Genomic DNA, 19,778 nt, shown 5'->3' on the forward strand with positions numbered 1-19,778 from the left:
GGGAGAAAACAAAGCAGGACTCAAGGGACCAAAATAAAAGCAGAATTATGACAGCGAGACTGAAACCGAAGGGAGTTGAGACCCTGAAAATGTGGTCACGGTCCCAACTCTGTAACACTACCGACCGTCTCATATCACTCCTCAAAGATAAACACGGAACCACCAACACCACTGCCAGTTCACTCACTCGTCCAGCTACCTGAGGGAACATCTACCAGCTGGTCTTTAATGCTTTCATAGTTAATGGGAGTTACCTCTCTGAATTTCAAAACTACCCACACATTTTGTACCTGTTCTAAATGCAACTTAAAGGAATGATAGATGATAGAAACACAAATAATGGATGGCGCTCTTGGTTTAGCAATGATGTGAGGTTTCATTGAATGAGCTGTTCAAGTCCAAACACTGTAGAGCAGACAGCGCCATCTGGTGGCCTCTGAAAATCAGGACACTGTTTCATGAAGCCTCATCTACCCATCACTACGTTCCAGTTAGTGAGGTTGGAAAAGAAGATGGCAACACTCTAAGGCATGCATTGTCTAATAAAAGTCATATCTCGATAAGTATGTGTTCCATTTATGACAATAAATCCTGTAGGATGAAGAGGAAATATTGTCTGTCTTCTTCGGTCTATTTCGCTTAATCTAACATTCGACTACCTGTTTACGATAGAGGAAGCCATATTGGGTTGTGAACTCAGGTTCTGCCACCTTCCGTCAGGGGATATCCACTGTTGGGTCGACGTCATCTGGTGGGGTCCCGGGACAAGTTTAATGCACCTCTACTCTCCTTGTTTTTGTTGTGCTATCTCTGTTCTATCTTATTGTTTTGTTACACTTTGTAAACATTTTTAAAATCCTCCTCGGGTGTTTCCTCACACTGCCGTGCCGACACAAGGCCTCATATCCGGGACACTGGACCGGGTCTTTCTGTCCAGCGAGGTGGTCCTGAGCACCACCCGTTCATTTAACCCAACCTGTGCTACTGTACTGTATGAGTGAGTGACCCGGGGCTGTGAGTGATGATATTATAAACTGATCTGCTTGAAAATAACAAAAAAAACAAAGAGCAAAGTCAGCAAGTATCAGGAGTATGTGACCCAGCAGCTGCAATAAGTGCTTGAAATAGAGCCTCCTGCGGTGCAGCCGCTGGTGATACCTCATGTATTTGCATTGAAATAAAACTGAGATCGGGCCTATCTTGTCCTGTGCAGCGCTGCGACTGCAGCTATTGCAAATAATCCCAACCCAACCTGAGATAACCCAAATGGTTTCTCCCGCACACTTAGCATATCCAGCAGATGATATCAGCCTGGAATTTTAAGAGGCTGCACATTTCCCCGTAAACCCCGCCACTGGCAGGCAGCGCTTCTGCAAAGCTGCTTAAATCGCTGGCTAATTCCTTCAGTCCTGCGATGTGCAATTACACGTTTCAATGGCGGGCGGAGGTGCGCACAGGGGAGCTTCTTTTTTTTTTATCTTGTTGAAGGACATTTTCCCGCTCGCCCGTCATGAATGGTTATGAGAAGTCCAGCCGCACGTCCTGCATCACAACTGCCCTTGAAATATCCCTCCTCTTCTTTCAAAGGCAGCAGAACACGCTTTCCTGGCTCAGATGTTTCGTGGCCCGGAGGCTCCAATTCCTCCTCATATCTCTTATCTCACTCAGGGAGAACATGAGAGATGATCTGATTCCAGCGCTGGAATCCACGCGGCGCTTGATCAAAAGGAAACCTGCTCCTGGGGTCTAACTGGGACAGCCACCAGGCTGGGACGTGAAACCAGATTTGGGTGGAACGGAACAACCTGTGCTGGTGAGATGAAGCCCGTAACGCCTCGTCATTTCATGCATCACATCCATCCGTCCGTCCGTCCATCCATCCATCCATCCGTCCGTCCGTCCGTCCATCCATCCAACCATCCATCCATCCATCCGTCCGTCCGTCCATCCATCTATCCATCCATCCATCCATCCGTCCGTCCGTCCGTCCATCCGTTCGTCCGTCCGTCCATCCATCCATCCGTCCGTCTATCCATCCATCCATCCGTCCGTCCATCCATCCATCCATCCATTAGTCCGTCCGTCCGTCCATCCATCTATCCATCCGTCCGTCCTTCCTCAGTGTTGAGCTGCAAACAACTGGAAGGCCACATTGTCAAACACAAGCCAAAGTGTCTTCTTCCCTTCCTTGTCTCCTCAGCGCTCAACAATGTTATCCCTTTCTATGGGACTTCATCTTGAAGAAAGACGGAATTAATGAGTCTCGCCCCGCGACGAGCTTCATTATATTAGGACCATCCATCTTCAAGGATGGACCAACAGTCAGCGCTCCGTTTGTATGCTCCTGAAGATAAGTGGGATTTTACTGCAGGTTTTATTTATGGGAAGTAATATGGGAGGACGCCTTGTTTTCTGCTGATGCTGAAGCATTTACTGTTGCTCCCACCAATTTATGTTCCAGTCGTCGCTGTGAAAGTCTTTGGAGGATTTGTTTGTTTCACTCTCAGGAAACAAAAACAAACAAAAAACACACGCACTCGCACATCCTTGGATCTCTATGAGGACCTCTCATTGACATCATGCTTTCCTCTGCCTCTCACACTCAACCACGACTCTGAACCAAACTACTTTCACTGAGGTTTTAACCCTCGAAACCTTGTGAGGACCGGTCAAGAAGTCCTCACAAGAAGGTTCTTTGTCAAGACTTGGTCCTCAGAAGTATGGCTCCATGACATCCATAACCCTTTCCCCAGCCTCTCACCCTTAACGTTACCATCCAAAACACATGGCTAACCTGAACCAGGACTCTGAACTAAACTGAAACCCAGTTAGAATGACCCAGTTAGAAAGTCGCCATCCTCAAATTGAGGCTTAACCTCGTGGGGTCCAGCTCCCCACAAAGTCACATAGACACGATGAAAAAAAAGTTGTGACCTAAAAGTGATTGAAGGCTGAGTTTTCTGGGTGAAGATGTCCAGGGAGCATCAGAGGGGGCGCCGTCGGCCCACATCCTGTCCTGGATCAACACATCCTCCTCACTGCTAGTGATGCGTAGGTGCCAGAGGTAGACCGTACTTCAGGTAAAGATTCAATAAACCCACCATAGCGGTGAGTCGATATAAGAATGAAGTCATTCACTGTAGTTTCTGAAGTAGCTAGGGAGCAGGACAACATGGACCTCCTCCACCACATGAGTTGAGGTGTGTCAGGTGGGTCGTAAGGTGGCATTGAAGATTAAATGTAAACATGGACCATAAAGAACCAAACTGAAGCGCGTTGTCAATAGTTTAAGTGTCTTTTATTCTCTTCTTAGACACAGCTAAGCACAGAACCCATAGCACAAGAGGAGTCGAGGATGTATGGACAACCTGTGATGAATGAAAAGCCTCCCGAACAACAGGTGGAGACAAAAATCAAGTCTGAGCAGCCTTGTTTCAATTGGCCCCCCCTCCCACACACCCCACCCTCCAACTGCCCGGACACCCTTCCTCGTCCTCATCAGTCGAGGAATTCAAACGTGCATTTATTGTTCTTAAAAAAGGATATTGTACAAACAATACACATTGATGTGGTCGGCAGTGGCTCTGACATCAACCGGTTAGTCCGTTCGTATTGGTTAAAAACTCACCTATGAGCATGGAATCAGCTACGCTTCCAACACTATGGATAAAGAAAGCATTTCTACTGCAAACAGTAAAATACTCTGTTCTATTAACAACACCGCCCTGTATAGTAGTATTCCTTCAACATGACGTGAGAAAGACAAATGCTACATTAGCTTTGAGATATACATATACAGTATATATATGTTCATACGCGGCTGGTCAAAACATTAAGACCGGTGGAAAAATTACTGGTTTTCAGTCAGAACATTTTACAGAAAACTGGTGATGGGTCGATGAGGTGTCGTGAAACAGTACTGCAGGGTTGAAAAAGCAGTGTCAGTCATTTTCAGAGGCCACTAGATGGCGCTCTTGGTTTTGGAATGATGTGAGGTTTCATTGAATTAGTTCCAAACAGTTTACAGCAGACAGCTCCATCTGGTGGCCTCTGAGAATCAGGACACTGTTTCATGAAACCTCATCAACCCTTCAATACTTCAGTCACCCACCCATCACCACTGAAAAGTCCTTCTGCACTGAAATAGTCTGTTCATTATATATTTAGAACCACAGCATTGAAAACAGAGAAACTACTAGAAGTGCCAAAACGTAGTAGTGGTGTAGTGAGTAGTGAGAAGCCACCATTGTTGCTCGTCCCATCTTCCACATGGAGAGGGTGGCTTCACAAAAGGCATCCACGGTCTGGAAGAGGCCTCCCTTCCTCCCCACCCCCGAGGGTTGTCATGGGGATGTCCATCAGGGACACTATTTAAGGTGGAATTGCTGGACCTTTTTACACTAAAATTCAAGGTAATTCTTCCATCGGACTCCCGACCTCGATCAGCAGCGTACGCATGGATAAAGCTGATCCACCCTCTTGAAACACCGCACAATATGAACTTTTGTGACTGGATTATTGAGTCATTCATGAGTGGATGCCTCAGTTCACATGAACGACACTTTCAGTGTGAGAACGCAGCAGCCACAAACACCTCCCTGAGATGAAGACCACACAGATCGCAGAGCTGCTCCAGTCAGATCGACACAAGCCTGAATTGAGAGGGTTGAACACAATCCGAGTGAACTGTGGAACATGACGTCTTCTTGACAGCGGGGACAGGCCGCTGACTCCCAGGGTGTGAAACCAGTTCTGTGACATGATGTTAACTGGTGCTCACAGAGTTGAACGCACCACCTTCGCCGTCGACCTGCATCATGTAAACTGTACAGTTGTATTGAGTCCATGCATTACTGGAAGGGCTGCCGGGTCTGGCTACCAGCTGGACGCCGGCGTGCGATGGACTCTCCTGCTGGTGAGGGATGCTACTGGGTGGTGAAACATCTTTGCTTCCCTCCGCTGGAGACTGACGGTGAAAGACAGAAGAGAGAGAGAGAGACGGATGGCAGGAGGACGGTGGACACTGGGCGCGGGGCAGAGGCAGAAAAAGCAGGGCAAGCTGACGGCAGCTTGTCTGACATCAATCCAAGAGTTGTGAGTTTCCCTTCGTCCACGATCACTGGACACAGATTTGATTCTTCAGACTGGGAGAGAAGGAGAGAGGAGAAACCTGTCAGTGAGTGTGAAGGCGTTTCACAAAATAATAATAATAACAGCAGAGGGGACCAGTATCTTGAAAGGCTGACACACACATTGAACCAGAAGACTACATTTATAAGATGAATTAAAATGATATTTATGGACTAGATAGACGCCGTTGTGCATCCAAAAAAGAATCATCATTGTGTTATAGCTGGAAGATCTAGATCAGTCCGTTACAGTCCCTGATATTCAGAGCTTCTCTGAGTTCTTCCGACCCACATCATCATGACCTCCGCTGCAGCGGGGTTGAACAGGACGGCTGTGGACTCACAGTCCTGCCAGATGCGGAGCGGCAATTGCTTTGGAGGATTGCCACACTGCGAGTTCAAAGAGACCAGTAACCCGTGAAATGTGGCCGGCACGACCCGCGTGTGACTCGTTCGCTTTCAACTCGACTGCCTTTCCAAGTGATGACGCAATGTTTATGTTCGTCTTTAATAGTAAAATGGGAATCAGATCTACAAATCTGTGTTTCTGGAACACATCCTCACTCCCATGGCGGGACATATTGGTCTTAGGAAAGTGGACTTTTGCGTCCTATACTGACACAGAAGGCAGCCTTCAGCGATGCATGTATGGTGGGTGACTTAAGGAGTGAACAGCTCCTTGTGGAGTGCAGGCCGGGCGTGCGGGGAAGTGCGAGGGGCAGGGAGACATGCGGAAGTGCTCTTCACTGAAGCATATCTTAGCACCGCCTTTAGATGGGCTTAAATTAAAATGTTGTTACTCTTAGAATGAATGGCGCGCCACCGCCATCTTTCTTTTACGGACGGCGGCACATGTGCTTCAATTGAAAACCTAATGCGTCAACATGCAACCCATAAGACTGGCTTTTTCGGCAGTATAGCACGCAAGAGTCCACTACCCTGATGTCAATATATGACTCGGTGGGAGTGAGGATACCGTGTGAGTGCCACTTTAGGAGTGGAAACTGAACGATGGGCAACCATCGATTCCCAGTCAAAACCTCCATGCCTCTCCCACATTCGGTGGACATTTGGCAGCACGAAAGTGAATCGGTGATACGTACTGTTGAGGATGCAGCAGGAAAACACCCCGCGTTACACAGTAAATGCAGTGTAGAATTCAGGATGCTGCATGCAGAACACGTTTTTGTTCATTGTTTAGGATAGATTCAGGGTCTGAGAGAGGAGGCCACATGGACGTGAAGATAAGATTAGAGCCATGCTAACATCATCAGAAACACTCAGGGAACATGTGGAAACCACCAAGGAGGAATGATTGACATGGCATCACAGACAAACCAGAGGATCCACCTGAGAGCTGTGGCTTTAAGAGTGCGACATGCAGTTTCAGTTGAAGCTGAATAAAAGAGAGGAAAGCACAGAAACATGCAGCTCGACTTCTCCAATCCACTCCAAACATTTCACATTTTCCATTGATGTGTTTCCCTTTCACATTTAATAACCAATGATATACTCATTTTAAGCTTCTGTAAGCGCCATTTGGGCTAGTTGGACTTTAACTACTGACATCAGTCATTCTGCTTATCTTAAATGAAAGCGTTTGTTCCAGCTTACAGTCACAAATTGATTAAAAATATGTTTTGCCGTTGCAAAATATTGATGGAAAAAAAACACGAGGAAAGAGTGTTTATTTTCACTTTGGCTGCGAGTAAAGAGGCAGTATTTCAAATTTGCTCACGCCGGGAGGGAAAGCAACGAAACATTGGAGCCAACTCGGTTTAATCTGTGGAGCTGCTGTGCGAATAGCTGCAGGTAAAACGGCAGCTGCCTCCTTTTGTTTTACGAGCGCTGCGAAACCCAGGTCCTATGTATATATGCTGTCTGTTTACTATAGCGCTGTCGATAGCTGACAGCAGAAAAATACTATATATATTTTGATTGTCACATGATAGAAATGTGGTGTATCACTTGCAGTGGATGTATATTCTAAACCTCACTATGTTTCACCTTATTTCGTCTTCTTCTTCTTCTTTTTCTTTGGGCTTCTCCCTTCAGTGGGGGCCACACCGGATCCTCTTCCTCCATCTCCCCCTGTCCTCTGCTTCCTCTTCTCTCAAACCTCCAAACCTCATGTCCTCCTTCACCACCTCCATCCATCTCCTCTGTGGCCTTCCTCTCCACCTTCTGCCTGGCAGTTCCAACATCTCAACATCTTCATCTACCAATGTACTGGCTCTCTCTCTCTCCTCTGTACATGTCCAAACCATCTCCATCTTGGTCTCCTAAACACCTGAGCACATGTGCTGTCCCTCTGATCCTATCATCATCCTGCTCTCACTCCCAGAGAGAAGCTCTGCATCTTCACCTCTGCTACCTCCAGCTCTGCCTCCTGTCTTCTCCTCAGTGCCACTGTTTCCAAACCATACAACGTTGCTGTTTTACCTTATTTCATGAAGTTTATTTTGATTTAGAATTAAATAAAAATAAACTTTAAGTCTAGGAGGATGCAGTTTACAATGGATGGACCAACGAGTGAGGTTTCATCGATTTGCCTCACAGTCACAAGGAAAAATCCTGTTTTCAAAATATATAGATTTTTGTTGAATTCTTCATGCCACTCACAACTTTTATGGCGTCTGCTGACCTTTGAGAAAATCGACCGTCTCTGGTTGAAACTCATTTGAAGTGCAGAGGTAGAGGGAGACGTCAGGATTCAAGATATAATGCCGCCTGTACGTGCGGATCTTTCTTCAACTGCAGCCTGTTGATGCTCTCGCAGTCATCAGATTATTGTTTTCTTAGATTTGTGAGCACTGACTGCCACCCCATGCTCAGTCAAATATATTTGACCTTGGGAAGCAGTAGTAGTTGCATCCTATACTGACGCCACAGGCTTCACCCAGTTGCTATGTATAATCCCTTAGGTCCTGACAGGAAGTCACTTTGACTAAAACGCACAGCCATTTGTCACGTTTTCCCACGTAGAACGAAAGAAGCGCCAACCCCATCCTCCACCTTTCTTGTCGCTGTGGAAGGCAGCACATGTGCTTCCGTTGAAAGCTGACTGCTTCAACATGCAACGCTGAAGGCTGCCTTCGGCGTCAGTATATGACGCAAAAGTCCACTTTTTCCAACGTCATTTTTTCCGCCATCGGAGTGAGGATGAGTAGCGAATGTGAACAAACATTTTACTCAATTTCCAACTGCCACAACTTGGAAACACCTCTGGAAATACTCTGAATAAGAAAGAATCTTTTTTCTCCACTGTTGCAAGAGCACACACACACACACACAGTGCCACCCACCCACACCTCAACACACCAGCGGATCATGAACTTAATGCCACTCTCATGGTACCTATATCGAGGCACAATGACGAAACCCACAGCTATTTCCTTTGACTAGTCTCACCAAGCAGTGAAGAGTTCTCCACAGCTGAGAAGCCTGCTCTAAACTGCATCGTAGCACACGCTGTGTCAATATTACAGCCAATCCAACAATGGAATTATGCAATTCTGTGCACACTTTTTATTCACCATACCATATCTAAGGTGCCCTCTGTAGAAGCGCTGGCGTCCAATTCGTGTCATTTTGCAGCTCATTACACCAGAGAACAAGAAAGCCAAAGGATCGCGAGTCGCCTTGGTGTCATGTTTGTGTGCCGAGCGAGGAAGACGGTGAGTTATGAGGCGGAAAGATGGATGTTGCGCGCCGCGTGCATTGATTAATTACTGTGGTTTTTCTTTTACGATTATTCATTATCAACGTCGCAGCTGCTTATTGATTCTGTTGCGGTGGCTGTCAGTGTAGCATGGGGGGAAGGTTAGAGACAAGGTTTGGAAAATTGAGTTCAACTTGCTCGTATTATATTCACCCTCACTTGTACGGAGATCCAAAGCATCGCTGGGAAAAAATAAAATACATAAATAAATAGATGAATTAATATGATTTTTTTTCCAGACCAGTCGCCATTACTATTATTATTATTATTATTGTTATTATTTGCCGTTGTCTCTCTGAGAGTTACGCCAGTCAGAATGAAGTCATAGTCAGGAAACAGCCTTGAAATTGCTGCCCGAATTTGCCGTCATTTCTTTGTCGCCCACAAATGTACATCTCCTTCAAGCTAACAGAGAAGCCATCAAAAGAAGAAAAAAAAACACCCGCAAGGATTTCGCCCAGCCTCCAATACAGCAATCAAAATCCGCCACTGCTCACACGCACACTTCAGAGCAGGAGTGGAACTTTTCAAAGCCACCGTATATCGTCGCTCGCAGCTCTGCACTGGAGGCAAAGAAGCGCTTCATGAGTAATTCACCGTGCGAGCGGTGTAGGTTTCACCGCGGCACGGCACCCAGCAGCCCGCAGAAACCACACCACCTGACTGCGGCCAACGTGCCGTCTTGCTGTCGTGTGTGACAAATTGTGTCAGCACATTACTTTGCCCAACCATTTTTCATCTATAATTCATCCCGGGGAACTACATTCCGCACGGACGTTTCCCGGGCCCTTTGAAGTTAATTCCCTCTTGGTTATAAACAGCGCGGCTCGCTCTCTGTCAAAGCTTGGAAATGTGTTTCGCCAGGACGTCACCTGTCCAAGCTGATTCCACCATGCAGCTCTATGCTGCGGCACAGAATTGAACCATCTGCACGGTGTTTACACACAGGCAAGCGATTGTTCTGTCTGCATAAAGACGTATTACCACTCGATCTCCAGAGCCGCACTTATAGGAGGAACCTGGCGCTACACAGAACTGTCAACAAGAGGGGTTTGTAACAGACCAGCGGGACAAAGGACGCCTCAGTGGGACCATCCTGGAAAGGTGAGAGGACATTGGAATACAGTTTAGTACCTTAGTTACGCAGACTGTAGGGCAGTAGAAGGATGTTTAAGGACTTAAACAATCCGTTCCGACAAATTTATTTATGACTGAACCTCACATGCCGATTCATACCTGGTTCAGTTGGGGCAATCGTGACATGTAACAAATACTGCAGGTTACACAGAGAAACTGTATTTATGTAAACATTTCTATCATGAATCTCAATCTGAATCTTTCTCAAACACAGCCCAGACTTTTGACAGTCGAGCACTTCTTCCTCCGTGTACATGTAGTGTGCCATGTTAGACAAAGTGTCTTGTTTTGCACCCAAGTTTTCTCAAATGCCACCTAGGGACAATCCAACAGGTAAAACAGGTGTTGGGAGTAAAACCTCAGACATTATGTTTGTGTGTGTGTAAGTGCCGCAATCGACTGGCGACCTGCCTCGCCCCAAGTCACTGGGATAGGCTCCTACTAGTGATGGGTAGATGAGGCTTCATGAAACAGATTTTCAGAGGCCACCAGATGGCTGTAAAATGTTTGGACTTGAACAACTAATTCAATGAAACCTCACATCATTTCTAAACCAAGAGCGCCATCTAGTGGCCTCTAAAAACTCGGAGACTGTTTCATCAACCCTGCAACACTGTTTCATGATGCCTCATCAACCCATCCCTTAACGGGTTGATGAAACAGTCTCCTAAGTTTCAGTAGCCACTAGGTGGCGCACTCAGTTTAGAAACGACCTGAGGTTTCCTAGGGTTAGTTGCTCAAGTAACATTTGAATTAGATCATTTTGTGATATTTAAAACAAATGGCTACACCACGAGTCAAGCTCATGATCATATGAAGTACTAGGTGAGCAGAAATACAGCACGAGGGGGAACATTTGATACATACAATACTTTCATGTATACTTTACTTATATCTTCTCTGGAGTTTCACTAAATATATTATTTTTATTTTATTCAGTTTGCATCAGGTGCATTTTTTTCTCTTTTTTTCTTTAGTAAATTTGATGCCTATGACTTGCACCTGGTTCTACTGCTGGTTGGACTTTTCTATGACAAATAAACACCTGCAGCATGGTTTCATGTCATTTTACAAGGTCTTGGTGTGTTTGCATGTAAGTAGATTAAATATGGTTATTGATCACAAATGAAAGTGTCATGAATCAGTTCTATAACTTGTTGGGGCCCCGGGTCCATATGTTCTGGGAAAGGTGGGCCCTGAGATCAGAAAGGTTCAGGACCCCTGGTCTACTCCATGGTCTTCCCACCGTCCAAAGACGTGACAACCAAACTGTTGCTGGCAGGGTGTTGCACTTGACAGTCCGTCTCCATGTGCCTGGTGCAGGGCGTCTCCCAACACCTCACATCCTCTGTAACTGGGTTAGGTTGGTTTCAGGGCAGGAGGAAAACATCCATTCACTCAGGTTATTTTCCTCTGTACAGCGAAGTGGGACGTGCAGCCCCTGCTCTACTTAGGAAGACTACTGCTGCTCACTGGAGGCTGTTGCTCCCCAAAACCAGCCACTGTTGCATGAGGGGATTAATTAGGAGCTGGATGCCTGGATGAAAAAGAATGTCAGTGTGTGTGGTTGATCTACCTGTGTCATCCTCACCAACACACCGTCGTACTCCCCGTCTCTACTGATAAGCGAGGAGCAGCGAATGGCTGTCTGAAATGGCCCAGCTCCGACTGGAGCTCCCGCCGCGCCTGGCTGTAAATCACAGGAGCGTTACACCAGGATGTGAGCTGGGAAACATTTCAGGGGAAAACTCCCTCTGCTTCACCCTGCTGCTGTGTGTCCCTGCATACAGAGTGGCTACACAGCCACTGCTCAGATGGCCGCAACGATCCGAGCTGAGCACCAAATCACCTCCTGACAAATACTAAGCAGATGTTAAAGGTTACGTCTCAAAAGCAGCGTATTTACTCAAAGTAAGACAATGGGGAAAGGGTCTGTTTAAAACACTGCTACGTCTAAAACACACTTCACTGAGCAGAAAGGCACCAGCATCCTAGGAGCTCGAAGAAGGAGGTCACCTGGATGTTCTACCATGGAGCCACAGGTTTATTCCAAGGTGACGCTGGCATGAAAGTGGAGCACGAGGCTTCATTCTCACACAGACACCACCAGGGTCCAGAGCTTAGGCCCAGTGAGAAGGTTTGAGGTGAGCGAGAGAAGGTTTTGCACAGTGGTCGGTCGCTCAGGTATCATGAAAATACATCAAAGCAGAAGCTTATTGATACAGTGCCACCGCAACCTCAAACTAAATGTGGTGCAAAGGGATGTTTTTGGGATGAGAATATATCTTTGCATGGTACGAACAGCTCCATGAGAAGAACCCGAGGGCTAGGGTCACAAAATATCAGCCTTTTAAACATCTTATATTTTACGTTTGCGTTCTCTCACTATGGTGAAAAATAGTGTTGAGGCTTCATGAAACAGTGTGCTCATTTCCAGACGGCACTCTCGCCTTTGGATCGAGTCTGCCATTTTAATGAGATCTCACATTGCTTTTGAACTGAGAGCGCCACCTTATGAGCTCTGAAAATGAAGACACTGTTTCATGAAGCTTCACCAGGCCATCACTAGTATGAATAATCATTGAAGTATTAGTGGAATGGACAACTTGTACTTTGAATTGTGAGTTGGTGGGACTTAAAAGTGGGGATACACCACTCCACTTTTTTTCTTTTCCACTTCCAGTCTGATGAATTTGGACATTTTCCGATACAATCTTTTTCTGACCCGATGCAGAGCTTTGTTTCCATTGACATTAGAGTTATTAATGTACTAGGAAAAGCAACTTGAGGTAAGTACTAAATAGCAGCAAACTGGAATGGATTTCCTCTCATTGACACATTCCACCCTTCAGGAAGTCCATTCCACAGTTTGCAGTAGCGAGCAGAGGAGAAAAATTGACCGAGGTCATGGATCCGAAGTCTGGTTGGATCAGGGACCTCTCATCTGTCAAAAACTTCAGACTGGTCCCGTCCCAACACTCGTTGCGTCCTACAAATCTGCGTGAGTCCGTAAGACACTGATATGACTGAATGTGAATTTGTGAGGACATTTCAATCCCAAACTTTCACTCACATTCGTTCACACGTAAAACAGAAACTAGTTTGGATTTGAATCAACCGAGCTCTGTAATGACCTCATGGTGCTGGCGACTAAAGAGGCGCCTGCTTTGAAGAAAGGAGGTTGTTTCATAGATGCTCTCCAGGAATAGCCACGCGGATGAAGCAAGTGTAAAGCAGGAGACTACACGCTAACAGAGCAGCGTGGCACGCGCCGACAGCGCCGGCAGCAGCATCCCAAAACCTATAAATATGAGAATATGTTTCCTGAATCACAACAAGGGGAAGTGTCGAGGCACATTAGAGTGAGTTCTTTCACGCTTTGAAGATGCTATTGTTTGTATGTGCAGCGCTTTGCTTGCTCCGCTAAGGTTGGATGAAAGGCATGAGCGATGACGGTGGTGCTTTGTGACAAGCAGGATGAAGTCTCCGGGGGTCCCTGGCTCCCCAGGCTCGCCCTCTTGCGCTGGCTCGCATGCCTGAGCGAACACTGAAGGAACAGTGGATAGACCTGTCAATGACTCCCAGAGGGCTACAGCTGTCGAGGAAATGCACTTCTGCTTCCTGTTACTGCGCAGTTTTTCTTCCTGAGCTCTTTATATGCTGTTGTACTGAAGTCAATGGTCTGTAAAAGCGTTTCGCCCACAAATGATCTGAACCACTGAATACCCACAGAAACTCATAAGTCAGTTATTATTGTCATAAAACCATGCCGCCACTCATTAGTATTTTTAGAATACAGAGAGATCAGAATAGCTCGCGGCCCTCCACGGTCAGGAGTTGAACCTTCCTACCAGCCATACGCGCATCTTCCTTTCCTTTGTAATACACGGAAAACCGAGGCATATTTACAGACCGTTAAGTGGACAACCCACGTTTCCAAATACAGACCTGCAGCGTCAACAAATGGCTGGATCTATTTTCAAGACCCCCCTATCCCCCCGTTTGTCCCCTCCCGTGTCTACATACTGAGCAGGAACTGCTATCACATTAAATGCCGTAATTGCTGCCGCTGCTCCTGCCACAAGGTACAAGCAGTCGGATCGAACTTGTGGTGAAAACAACCTTTCCGACAGAATGCAGCGGCATGAGTCAGAGTGCAGCATCCTAAATCTGTCCGTATCAACTGTCACACCTCCGTACAAGATGAACATGATACCAGGCCCTGAAGCGTGGGGGTATATTTAGATGGGACACCGCCGCGGGGCTGAAAGTCACTGTCATTGTCAGGGAAACGTCCGGGAAGATATGGGATATATGAAGAGGAATAAACGGAAGTAAAGAGACGCAACTGTTTCATGGCTAAGAGAGAGTCTGTGAAATTAGCAGGTTGACTAAACAGCACCTGAACTTCAGACTGGATTTAGACGTGTACTTTGTTTATCATTGTCATAAGGATTTTGCATGCATAAGGAATAAAGAGATGGACCATACACACGGCGGGAGACAGCGGTCAGTGATGGATGACCGTCTGGGGACACGGTGATGGAACAATGATTACACCGGAGCCGTCACTTGACCTATTGATTTGCTCTTTAAAAAAAACAGGTTTCGCTATTGGGGTGTTTTGGATGTTACGTTTCTCACAGATGGTCTTTGCTCTTGTTTTGTTTTCTCAGATTTGCAATCGCAGTTTCTGAGCAAGTCAGGAATCTTATAATAATAGTTAGTTTTAGATGTGATGACCACCAGTCTATAGATGGCCAAAGACATCATAGTTTTTTTTGTCCTGATTCTGCTGAAGTTGAAGTTGCTCAGAGTGATTGGACGTGATGAAGCTGGTCGCCACCATGCCTGCTCAAAATAAAGCAACAATCTGTTCGCTGGACAGATAAAAAGGTAAAGGTCTGCTTATCCGATGAGAGAATCCTTATGTCTGAGGCTTGTTCAGAGTGAATGTATTCCGATAATCGGTTCTGAAAATGGTCGGGCCCGGCGATCGTGAATGACAAACATGGTCAATATTTCCGACCAAAAGTCTTTATGGTGAGAGCTGATCGCTGCCTATCCGAACTCTGACGATGCGCTAATGAAGAAGTGATCCGGCAGAACAAAGTGAGCAGAGGATGTTTTGAGGTTTATTGAATTGATGGGAAGTTTTGTCGTGTTGCGGTTTTAGTGTGCTCTTATTTTGTTATTTCCTGTTGTTGTTTCCGTATTCTTTGTTCCATCCAACTTCACAGCAGCGCAGCTGGAACTCATCCGCTGATCAAGCTCGCTGATTTCTACACGTTGGTTCCCGTCTGCGCTGCCAAATGGTTGCTCCACGTCCTCCAGTAAAGTTCCCCTCGAGATCTAGTTCTGCTGCTTCCTCGGTTTCCTTCTAGTTTAGTATCTGTCCTCTTATAGCAGCGTTTGCGCTTTGTGTGAGAGTTTTTTGTACTCGCGTTTCTCTTGTTGGCTTTTTCTTCCTCGCGTGTGTGTTTGAGTCTTCCACCACCGAGCGCTTCTCGTGAATTTATTGGAGTGCGTTTTTGGTTGTCCCCGTTAGTTGGCTTGAGAGTAATTTGCCGCTTTTCTGTTTCAGGTTTTTCCCCGTCCTTGAGTGTTTCCCTCCATCCTTGTTTTGGTGGTGACGACTTTAGTTCTTCGTCTCCTCCCTGTGGCCTGTTATTTTCTTTGTTGTTCATTACATTTTGTTAAACGTAACCTTGTTTGTGTGCGAGTCTTCTGTGAGCCAGCTGCAATTTCGCACTTGGGTCTGTTCACCTGAGCCAACATGACATGACATTTTTAATCTCCCTCATATTCCCCGGGTCCTTTAATGTGCCGGGGCGGCGCAGATGTGATCCTGCATTTCAGTTCTGATGACGTATCTTTTTGGATTCTTCCGTTAAACAAAACCGCCATCACCTGATTCAGCTTCATGTTGTGAGAGGTGTATTTCGCTTGTTGGGATGTCTGGGACCTGTGATATTGCGATTTTGTCAATCTTTACGTGTGTGGCCACCTTTTGTCACAGGAATATGGGAAAATCAAATGAAAAAAAAAGCATAATAAGTAGTGTGGGAGGACTATGAAAACAGTCTTTTGAACAGACATTGAGAGACAGTTTAACAATGCAGTGGAGAGTCAGGCTTCTTCCCAGTGCATTAGCATGATTTTGACCCTCAGAGTCAGAGAGTAAGGGGCGCTTTCCGCTCGCATTGCCATCCTGTAGTGAAGGTAGCTCCCTTACTGTCAGAGCTCCCTCACCATCATTCCATGAAATCGGACTCCGCCTTTCAAGGTAGACAAGACGTGTTTCCCCCTGCCCTGGATCTTACATCAAAACATCTGAAACAGAGGTGCTCATAATCTGTGTATGTGGACCAGAGGGTGAAGTCCACGGCAGACAGGTCTGTCAGGTTTCCTGAGAACCTTCTCCACTGACCAACAGGAGCTGGAGTCCGATGACTGGAAACCCCACTGGAGAAGCTCATGCATTTTTAACAGCAAATGTGGCCAGCGGGAGCAAGTTTTAATAACACACCACCAGGCTGGCCGCTCTCCATCGATCAAGCTTATAAGCACATTATCATAAACCAATTAAAGAGTAAATCCACCTCTGATTTCATTTGTCCTCGGCTAGTCTGAGGAGAGCAGGGAGATGGAGAGCAGAGGGAGGAGAGTGAGCAGCATCTGTGTTCAAATAGCGACTCCATTCATCAGAGGAGTCTCCAAGAGACGCGTGCTTTGTTCCCCTGAAAGCAAAACAGTTCAAACGCTTTTCATACGTGACCAGCAGTGCCTGCTATGTAAAACGTACTTGGCGTCAGCTGATGGAAAAAAACGTGTTTATTGCTCTCGTCCAGGTTTCATGAAGCTTTGGAAAACCTTCATCTGGACAGGTCAGTTTAAAGAAATGGGTCTCGTCTTTGTTGGGTTGGAAGCTCTCTTTGACTGACACACCTGACCTGAACGCTTCTGTATGTGGCTTTAAATGTGCTCATCCTCTGAGGTTTTCAACCCGAGTCAAATACAGATTCATGGCTTCTTAGCATGTTGCAGATTAAGAAAACAAAAACATGCCAATGCAACAGGGTTACGATCTCTGCTGTCAACATTTCTCCAGGTGTTTCAGATGTGGATTTGTTTGTTTGGTTAGTTTCAAGGTCAGATTGTCAGGTAGTCCTCGAATGCACCACGGAACGTGAGACCTGACGTGGAGACGTAACAGGTCGGCAAGTGATGGCCAGTGATTAGCTAGATGCTGTGTGCTGTATTGAGAGACGACTGTTTTTATGCTACTGGGATGAAACACGAGCAGAGTGTGGATTAATTTCACAACGCATGAGGAGAACCATTGCCACACTTCGGCATGTTTTCATAAAGAGCCATGGAAATCTGAGATATCCAAACATTGGAGGTGGACTCAGGAAGATCAAAGGACTTGTCCCTAAAGATGAAGGCGCTCTCTGACTTTTACTATGTTGAACCTGCTGCAGTTGTTGCTGTTTTACATTTCATTCCGCACCAACACCAGGTGCAATAATAATAACAATAATAGTAATGACAACAACAACAACTCTAGTCAGAGGATCTGATTCAGACTGGTGAATCGAAATGGATGTTTTTCACGAGACTTCTGAAACTCTGAAGAAACGAAGCGGCTGATCAGAAAATGATGCCCTTTTAAAAAGTGCTGTACTGAATCGGAAGACACCGTCAAAGGGAAGCCAAATGATGAGGAAAACAGAGGGTTTGTAGCAACTTATTCCACCAGAAAAGAAGGATGTGAAGGAAAACCAGGAGAGGATGTGACACAAAAGATGACCACACTGTGTGAGGAGCTTCAAAGTCAACAAAAGGAAATAGCCAAAATAAAAGAGTCAGCAAAAAGCAACACGGGGAAAGAGCCAAAACAAAGGCGCTAAACCTTCAAACACACAGAGGCTTGGAAACACATCACACTCCGGAGCCCGGAGGCAAGTTGTTAAACAGACAGCCCGACCCTCATTAGAGGAGAAACTTCCCCAGTAAAGACAGCAACGGTAACTGCAGCCTTGATTTGTCGTCGCGCGGCGTGTTGGATTGAAGCATCTCGCCACAATCTGCCGACGCAGTCGACACTGGCAGCAATTGTCACTTTCGTGAAAGCATTTTCATCAGAGCAGTATGGACACGTGCTGGTGTGAGCTCAGCTGGGTTGTTAGCAACACGGCGACATGTGATTGGACGGCAACATGTATAAATACTTGATTCTGCACAGCTCAGCATGTATTATTAAGCGCACCGTGCGGGACACAGTCAACAGAGGAGGGTCAGTGCCTCAGAGGAAGTACAGAGATCGCTGAATTGATCTCTGAATCTGACCCGAGCTCAACCATTCCCCTGACGTCCAGAGGTCAAAGAGCTCGCTGCGCCACTAACACTTGCAGGTCACCGCGGCTTCACTCTCCTCTGCGCAAGGAGCCGATGAAAATTCAGTCGGCTGTTTCTGTCTCAGACGGACTGTTGCGCTCAGTCACGACACGAGGGAGGTCAAGGATTACGCCTCTTGTTTTGATGACCGATCGATGGGATGTTTACGTTTTTGAGGCCGATGATTCTCATGGGGCTTAATGGTTCCAGCCCAGCGACCAGGCGAGCAGTGGCTTGTTCTCTTTCAGGTCCAGATTGAATCCCCTCCTTCATTTCCTGCTCTGTGAGAGAAAACCAATGAAGCGTGACGTTGGTGAGATTCCCTTCCTGTTTTGTGAAGCGTCAATTAGAGACAAAAACGAACACAGACTGAGGACGCGGATACGACCACACTGCTCATTGACTTGATTGATATTTTTTACTGATTTTGCAGCAGTGACACGCTTGTTATGAAGAGCCGGGACTCTAATCAGGAGGTGAGGTTCTCACGTGTGTGTGAGAGAGGGTTTCACTCATCAGTGATGGAGGCTGTCGTGTGAGAGTGGGTGAGGTCTTCACTCATGCATGTGCCGAGACTTGCTTGGGCTGATGTGTGAAATATTGACCCCTGCGTGCCGCAGCTTTTCATGCATGGATGCGAGCAGTCAGGACCTGGGGACAGAGTGAGGTTCGGCGGAGTTGGTGTGATCCGTCTGGGAGATGATGTGGTCCTCAGTGGAGTCAGTGCATCACACCCCCGGCTCGCGAGTCCAGCTTGGTTGCCATCGCAGACTTCTGCATTGCTTGTTGCGGATAAATATGGCTGACTTTGCGGCATATATTTAAAAACATTGCGGTGAAAATCTTCATCATTTATGGTTGTGGAAAACAAGGACCGTGATAAATTAGCGTGCAAAAAAATGGTGTCCGTTTTAGCCTTAAAAAGCTCCAAAGCAACACCTATATTTGAAGTGCAAAGACTAACCCCATTGAGTGATGTTAAAGTTAGCGCCACTTTTTACGATGATGTCCTGTGAGTAGTTTCCGGTGGTGAGATCAGGTAATGAGAGATTGTTTCCTTGTTTTCTCAGGGCGGAGCCTGACGGAGGTTTGGATGGGGGCGGAGTCTGAGAGGTAAAGTTCTCATTCAAACAGCAGCCGCTGATCTGTTGATGTTGAGGGTGAGAAACAGCCTGGAGAGAGATGGATCTGGAGGTCAGCCATGTTTGTTTACGTTCGCCCCGTATAGTGTTTGGGTGACACTGCACTAGTTCCGCTTTTTACTTCCCTCTATTCTACATTTCCATCATGGGAATTGGGACGGTTAGAAATAGATTCAGGATCCTTCACGTCAGAATCGCGACCCTTGGCGGCAACATTTGTGGGCAAATGTGAGCGTTTGCTGTTGCACA

General features: G+C 46.4%; 1 protein-coding gene across 1 annotated transcript in view; it reads right to left on the reverse strand.

Moving 5' to 3' along the window:
- Positions 1-3,470: 3,470 nt before the first annotated feature.
- The window catches only part of zmat4a (zinc finger, matrin-type 4a), a 96,574-nt gene continuing 80,266 nt past the window's right edge, over positions 3,471-19,778 (reverse strand). The window contains exon 7 of the mRNA XM_053870295.1: positions 3,471-5,144. Coding sequence (XP_053726270.1) covers positions 5,117-5,144 — 28 coding nt within the window. The 3' untranslated portion in view covers positions 3,471-5,116. The remainder of the gene's footprint in view (positions 5,145-19,778) is intronic.

Source organism: Synchiropus splendidus, chromosome 7 (genome assembly GCF_027744825.2).
Source record: "Synchiropus splendidus isolate RoL2022-P1 chromosome 7, RoL_Sspl_1.0, whole genome shotgun sequence".
Lineage (NCBI taxonomy): Eukaryota > Metazoa > Chordata > Actinopteri > Syngnathiformes > Callionymidae > Synchiropus > Synchiropus splendidus.